This window comes from Moschus berezovskii, chromosome 22, assembly GCF_049115385.1.
Source record: "Moschus berezovskii isolate FMDL1 chromosome 22, NW_MosBer_1.0, whole genome shotgun sequence".
NCBI lineage: Eukaryota > Metazoa > Chordata > Mammalia > Artiodactyla > Moschidae > Moschus > Moschus berezovskii.
Window position 1 is genome coordinate 8,207,365 of NC_142481.1, and position 6,807 is coordinate 8,214,171.

Here is a 6,807-nt window from a genome sequence, read left to right on the forward strand (position 1 = left end):
ACCAGCGCCCCCCAAATCCCACCTTCCCCCGCCAAAAAATTCCTCCTCCCTCCTCCCCCCCTCAACCAGCGCTGGGGCGGTCGTGGCCCCTTTAACAGGAGACTGACAGACGGCGCCGAGTGGCCAATGGGAGGGGGTGTCGGCGCCGGCCGGCGGTTAAGCCCCGCCCCCGCGCTGCCTGGGAGGGGTCGCGCGGGCGGAGAGCGGGAGGCGGGGCTAAGGCGGGTCGGCCAATAGGCATGCGGCGCGAGGCGGCTGGGGCGGGAGGCGGAGCCCGGCATGGGGATGATGTCACCTGGAGCGAGTGGCGCGCGGCGTGGAACGCCAGTCGCGACCCCGGATTCCGGCGGTGGCGCGCGCCTGCCCTCGCGCCGCACGGGACAGGAGGGTTGGGCGGGCGGCGACGTGGGAGTAAAAGATCTTTTAAGATGAGGGCGGCTCCCGGAGACACTCGCTTGGGTTATAAGGTGGGATGAATGCCTGGTCGGCGAGTGCACCTTACTCTGCACCCCCTGAGCCCGCCTCGGGAGCTGCACGTGGCACCCCCACCTCCCGCGCAGACTATTGCGCGGCCGGCAGGGCTCCCCCGGCGGACTAGGCTAATGGTTCGCTCCGCCCCGCCCACACAGAGGCCGCCCACTGACTCTGGCGCGTTTCAGGACTCCTCTGTCAGACCAGTTACAGAGAAAGGGGGTTTGCCTTCCGCCCTCAGAATCTCGGAAGGGTAGCGGGGAGTTGTCTTCAGTTCTCATCCCGCGCTCAGACTCAGACCGGGTCCCAGCCTCCATCCTGGACTTATCGCCAGAAAGCCGGCCAGCCTCTGTCTTCGGACCTGGCAAAAAGTCTCAAGCTCTGCTCTCAGACCCTGAAAAGTGTCTGGTCTCGACCTCAGCTTCTCTCCCTCTCCCACATCTCCAGACACTCCAACCCCTGGATGCAGGACAGACACAGACACTCAATGAGGGTCAAAGATCTTTAAATAAGGAGTTGGTGACAATAAATACTGTACAGGGGAGGGGGTGAGGGTCCAGATCTGTGGTGTCAGCCTCGAGACTCCAAGGACCTAAAAGGAGGGTGAAGAGAGGGGAGCCAAGCTCAGCGGAGGGGACAGGGGTAGGTATGTGAGAGAGCCAGGATTGGGGTTCCAGAGCCAAGAGCCCAGGGAAGTGGGTTGAGGGATTCCGGAGAGAGCAGGTTCCCCATCTTGGGGTGGGGGTGAGCTAAGTAGGGGCCCCCAAGGTAGTCAGAATGGCTGGGGGTGAGAGTAGGGGTCAAGGGTCAGAATCCCAGGGAAAGGAGCCAGGGCTGGGGGTGGCAATCAGTGTCTCAGAAATTACCGGCCTGGTCTGGGAGTCTGGGGATGAGGGAGGCAGAGGAGCCCCAGGGGTGTGGTGGCAAAGGGCTCACGAGTAGCTCTGATGTTGCTGGCGCCGCCGGGCGGAGCGCATCTTCTCAAAGCGGGCTTCCATCTCCTCCAGCACTCGAGGTGTGTAGCGTACCACCAGCTTCACCGAGCCCTGGGCAGCCTTCAGAAGCTCCACTGCCTTCTCATGCTGCTCACCCTCAACGCTCTGCAGGGGCCGTTCAGACAGTTCATCTTTATCCCCTTCCTCCCTGGTGAAGCCTGATGACCCCCAGTACATCCCTCCTGCCCTGTTTTTTGTCCCCACCACCTGGCCCCAGCTCAGACCTCACCCTCGGTGTTCCAGCCTCCAGTCTCTTATTCCCCCCAGTCTCTTATTCCCCCCAGTCTCTTATTCCCCCCAGTCTCTTATTCCCCCGAGTCCCAAGGGGGTCTTTCTATACCTCCAGGCTGAGCCTATCCTTCCCCTGCTCACAGTCCTCCCAGGCTGACCCCAACACCTAGCTAGCTCTGCCTCCTTCTATTCTAACCACAGTGGTTTTAATTATCTGCATGCCCTAGTCCATCAGAACTAAGCCCTTTCTCTTCAGCTCATAGGAGTGCAGAGTCACAGTCCCTGCCTACAGTACCTTCAACCTAACACTCTTCTCCACCAACTCCTACTCATCCTTCAAAACCCAACTCAAGGGGACTTCCCTGGTGGTCTAAGACTCTGTGCTCCCAATGGAGGGAGCCCAGGTCACTCTCTGATCAGAGAACTAGATCCCACATGCTGCAACCAAGACCTCGAGCAGCCAAAAAAAACAACAACAACAACAAACTCAAATGTTCCTTAATCTCCAAAAACTTCCCTCATCTGCACTGGTCTGGTGTCACATCTGGGCTCTCACAGTGCTCTGTGCTTCCTCATTATCTCCCTGGTTTAGGATTATTTCAGCCAGGGTCTATCTCCCTCACCAGAGAGGGTGTTCTTGGAGGTAGCAGCAGAAGCCAGTTACCCTCAGCATGTGTGCATGCTAAGCTGCTTCAGTCATGTCCAACTCTTTGTACCCCTATGGACTGTAGCCCGCCAGGCTCCTCTGTCCATGAGATTCTTCAGGCAAGAATACTGGAGTGCATTTCCATTTCCTTCTCCAGGGGATCTTCCTGACCCAAGGATCAAACCCGGGTCTCCTGCATTGGCAGGCGGATTCTTTACCACTGAGCCACCTGGGAAGCCCCCTAGTTACTCTCAGGGTCTGCAGCAAAGCCCAGAACAGGGTGAGACACACAGGCAGGGTTCAGTGTGAAAAACAGGGACTCTGCTACCTTGGGCAGACTATGACCCCCAGCCCTGCCTCAGCCCCCAACTCACCACACCATTCACTGACAGCAGCTGGTCCCCACGCTTCAGGCCTCCGTGGCGGTCAGCCACACCCCCAGGGATGACACGGGAGATGTAGATAGGCGAATTCTGCTCCTTGCCCCCCATGATGTTGAAGCCCAGGCCCTCATCCGTCTTGGGCAGTTCCACTACCCTGGGATGTGCATGGCCCTCACTGGCTGTGAAGGCGGCCACCGTGGCCTGGGAAAGAGAAAGCCTTGGGAAGTGAGGACCCCCCACAATGGGCATACCCATTCAGGTGGAGACTAGGCCCCCGCCTGGGAGAGGGATTTCGGCCAGGGAGCTTTCCTCAAGAATGGGGCACCTGCCACACAAGTCAACACAAGATCACTCTAGTGACAGCACGTCCGTTTTAGTCACTTTGGACACTTCAGACTGTCAAAGAGAAAGTCTCCATTTGGTGTGTGTGTGTCTTGAATCTCATTTTTTTTGCCAATCTCACTTTTTTACAGAGAGAAACAAAGGCCTGGACAATCTCAAGCCTCAAGCAAGCAAACAGCATCTAACCGTGGTTTAGTAAGATTTCAGTGTTTAACCCAACTTCATTGTTTTCATCGTGTAAAGGTTTAAAGTTATCTTCTGGTCAGGCATTTCATACTAGTTTCTAATTGTACTTGCTAATTGCCTGGAGAATTCCATGGACAGGGAGCCTGGTGAGCTACAGTCCATTGGGTCACAAAGAGTCAAACACAACTCACTGACTAAAACTTTCACTTTTCACTTTCAAAGATATCTTTCTATGACATTGAAGCTACAAATGCGAGATTATTCAAAATACATTATAAATACTACTAAAGGTGGTAGATAGATATGGCAAAAGTTATGAAGGAGGTAACACGAATGACTAGCTTTAGGATGACACTGAGCGGGACCATGCAATTCAGCGGATACCATGAGCCATGGAGTTGGGGAGCCTACCTTGGCCGTGGCGTGGGCCCGGATCTCAGCACTGCCTGTGATGTCCAGCGTGTCGTAGAGCTGCTCATAGACCTGGTGAGGACGCAGCCCTGCCTCAGGGAGCCGCCAGCCCAGCTCCTCAACACAGGCGTCCAGGCCCGCAGACCCTCCCACCCAAGGATCCATCCCGCCCCCGCAACCCCGAAGCCGCGGAAACTACAACTCCCGAAGAACCCCTGAGCTGAAGCGCGGGCACCACCCCCCAACCCCCAGGAGCGCCGCCCGGTCGCTGCTGGGAGGCGTAGTCCCTCGGCTCGGGGCGAACAGGAGGAGGACCACGGCCGCCCGCCCCGTGCCCCGGCGCCGCGGTGCTCTCACCTCCCGGATGGCAGAGCAGAAGCGGCTCTGCAGGACTCGCTGGAGGGCCTGCAGCTTCTGCGGGGGCAGCTCCCCGCTGCGCTGGAGCCGCTCGAGGAGCTCCACCGCCCGGGTCACTTCTGCGGGGCGGGGGCGGGGCGCACAGACACACACAGTCAGAGACGCGAAGACGCAGAGAACACGGAGAGATTGCGGCCAGAGACCAAGTCAGGGCAGACCCGCGGAAGAACAGCCGCGTCCCGGCCGGACAGCCGCAGAGTCGCCGCGGGTGGCAGAGGAGAGACTGCGGCCAGCCGGGCGCCCTGCGTGCCCGGGATCCCCACAGGCACCCACGCAGAGGTGTGCGTGCAGCGGGCGCCCCCTCCCCGGCCCGTGAGCCCACGGACCCTCCCACCCCCTCCGACGGCCGGACTCCCGGCGGCCCGCCCCGCCCACCCCCGCCGGGCCCGCCCACCCGCCCGGGTCTTGCCCGGGGAGGGGCGGGAGACCGGGATGCAGGCCCGGGCCCGGGCGGGCAGGGCCGCGGGGCGCGCTTACCCCGCTCCAGCCCCAGCGGCTCCACCAGCGCAGCCATGTCCGCGCCGCCGCTGCGAGGCACCCGCCCGCCGGTCGCCGGCGAGGAGGGCGGGGCTGCGCGAGGCCACGCCCCGGCGACGAGCGCCCCCTGCGGAAGCGGGGCCCGCCGCGCGCGCCCGCCCTGCCGCCTCGGGTCGTGTCTCGCTGCCGGCCCTCAGACCCCGCCCGGCTGTTGGGTTAGTGACCCCTCCTATTGCAGCTTCTGTCTGTCTGCACCACCTTCCATCTCATCTGTCTGTCCTGCCCGCCTCACCTGTCTGTCTCCTTTCTACCCGTTTTTTCCACATTCATTGTGGAAAGATTGAAGGCAGGAGGAGAAGGGGACGACAGAGGATGAGATGGTTGGATGGCATCACCGACTCAATGGACGTGAGTTTGAGTAAACTCAGGGAGTTGGTGATGGACAGGGAGGCCTGGCGTGCTGCGGCCCACGGGGTCGCACAGAGCCGGACACGACTGAGCGTGAACTGAACTGAACTATGTCACACATTGGGCCCAAGATCATGAATACGATGGTGAGCAGGGCAACTAAGCCCACTGCCCTCCTAGAGCTTATTCTATGATGCGGGTGGTGGTGGAGGCGGGTAGACAGATATGAGAGTAGGGAGGTGACGATCTAGGAGGGTCACTGGTGGAAAGTCCTTGGAGGTAAGATCTTCAAGAGTTGTGGCATGGGTCACTTTCCGGGCAGAAAGAGCCGCCATGGCAGGATAGCAGAGTAAGGACTGAAGTGGTTTATGAGGAAGGCGGAAAGGTTGACAGGATATAACTGATGCACCGCCTTGTGTGTTGGCTTATTCATGTTGATGATTTTGGACTTCATGGTAACTCCTAAGAGTAAAATGCGATAGTCACATGTGTATGTTAAGATCACCGTGGACACTGTGGAGACTGGATTGGATGGGAGCAAAACTGGGATCAGGGGGACAGATCAGGTGGTCATCTCTGTAATCCTGTGATGAGCAGAGGCATGGCGGGTATGTGGACAGATTTGGAGCTGTTTGGTTGTGTCTTAATTGTATATGAGGCCTAAGAGGGGGAGGAGAAGGGGATATTAAGGTGCATGTGGGGCCTTTTGCTAAGATGTTCTATGCTGGTAACGAAACAGTGGATATTTTGACTTTGAGGAGCCTGTGCAGTAAACCAGGCCTGCAAGCAGTTCTGAGAATTTAGGCCAAGGTGGTAAATGACACCAGAAGAGTGGACAAGAATGCTAGAGAGAAGAGAATATAGAATGAAGAGGACTGAGGGCTGAGTCCTCAAAACTCCTATTGTATCAAAGTCGGGAAGGAAAGAACAGCCGGAAAGGCAGGAGGAAAACTCAGCTGGGAGAAACCATGAGAAGAGTGTTTCTGAAAAAGGAAGTGAGCAGTGGTGTCAGACGCTCTGGAGAGTCACAGACATGTAGATGCAGACGAGGCTGGAGAAGCCTGGCTGTTGTTCAACCCTCAACGGATGCAGCAAGTACATCCTCAGTTAACCTCACCATGAGTGGGATGGAATCCAGAAAGGGGTTTTTGCAAAGCGAGAGGACTAGAGCAGGTTTGTTTACCCTCTTGCCGTCATAGTGTATTTCTTTTTTCATTTTAACAACAACAAAAAGAACATAGTTACGGACTTTAAAACAAAATGAAATAATACAGAAGGATAAGTATTTTTTGTCCCTTTTACTTTTTTTCCAAACGTTTTATTTTGTATTGAGGTATAGCTGATTAATAATGTCGTGGTAGCTTCAGGTGAACAGCAAAGGGACTCAGCCATAAATATACGTGTATCCATTCTCCCCTGAACACCCCCATCCAAGCTGGCGCATAACTTTGAGCCAAGTTCCATGTGCTGTACGGTAGGTCTTTGTTGGTTATCTGTTTTAAACACAGCAGTACATGACCTAGAAGGATGAATATTGAAAAGCACCAGCCCCACGGGACTTTCCTGGTGGTCCAGTGGTTAAGACTCTGCACTTCTAAAGCAAGGGGTGTGGGTCTGATCCTTGGTCAGGGAACGAAGATCCCACGTGCCGTGTGTGGAGGCCTGGAAAATTAAAAAATAAAAACAAAATAACCCACACGCACACACAAACCGGAGAGCACCAGCCTCTGTCCCCGTCCTAATTCTCCTCACTGCGAGAGGCAAGGTGTCGGTGTTTCACCTGCTAGTTGCTTCTGTAGCTAAGTAACTTATCATGTCTCAATTTTTCAATTTGAGATGT

General features: G+C 56.7%; 2 protein-coding genes across 4 annotated transcripts; one reads left to right on the plus strand and one right to left on the minus strand.

The window, feature by feature from the left end:
• The first annotated feature begins 239 nt into the window (after positions 1–239).
• C22H19orf73 (chromosome 22 C19orf73 homolog) lies at positions 240–1,005 on the plus strand. The gene is given in 3 exon segments (XM_088829962.1): positions 240–388; positions 448–508; positions 510–1,005. Coding segments are annotated over 3 exon segments (429 nt in total). The 3' UTR covers positions 729–1,005.
• On the minus strand, positions 960–4,646 carry LIN7B (lin-7 cell polarity scaffold B). 3 transcript variants are annotated; one of them, XR_008683902.2, is made up of 6 exons: positions 4,560–4,646; positions 4,023–4,141; positions 3,666–3,737; positions 2,718–2,927; positions 1,342–1,571; positions 960–1,063 (listed from the first exon to the last, which is right to left on the minus strand). XR_008683902.2 is itself a non-coding variant. In XM_055411636.2 (6 exons), exons 1-6 carry the CDS (start codon positions 4,594–4,596, stop codon positions 1,042–1,044), a joined length of 624 nt encoding a protein of 207 aa, XP_055267611.1. In that variant the 5' UTR covers positions 4,597–4,646; the 3' UTR covers positions 960–1,041. The 3 variants fall into 3 exon arrangements, 1 of the variants encoding a protein (XP_055267611.1); XR_008683901.2 differs by having other exon boundaries at positions 1,338–1,571; XM_055411636.2 differs by having other exon boundaries at positions 1,408–1,571.
• Between the last annotated feature and the right edge of the window lie 2,161 nt (positions 4,647–6,807).

Coding starts and splice junctions, on each gene's coding strand:
- LIN7B (XM_055411636.2), bottom strand. CDS start 4,596: ATGGCTGCGCTGGTGGAGCCGCTGGGGCTGGAGCGGG. Junction 4,142..4,559: donor GCCGCTGGGGCTGGAGCGGG/GTAAGCGCGCCC, acceptor CCCGCCCCGCAG/AAGTGACCCGGGCGGTGGAG. Junction 1,064..1,407: donor CAGCAACATCAGAGCTACTC/GTGAGCCCTTTG, acceptor CCCTCCTTTTAG/GTCCTTGGAGTCTCGAGGCT.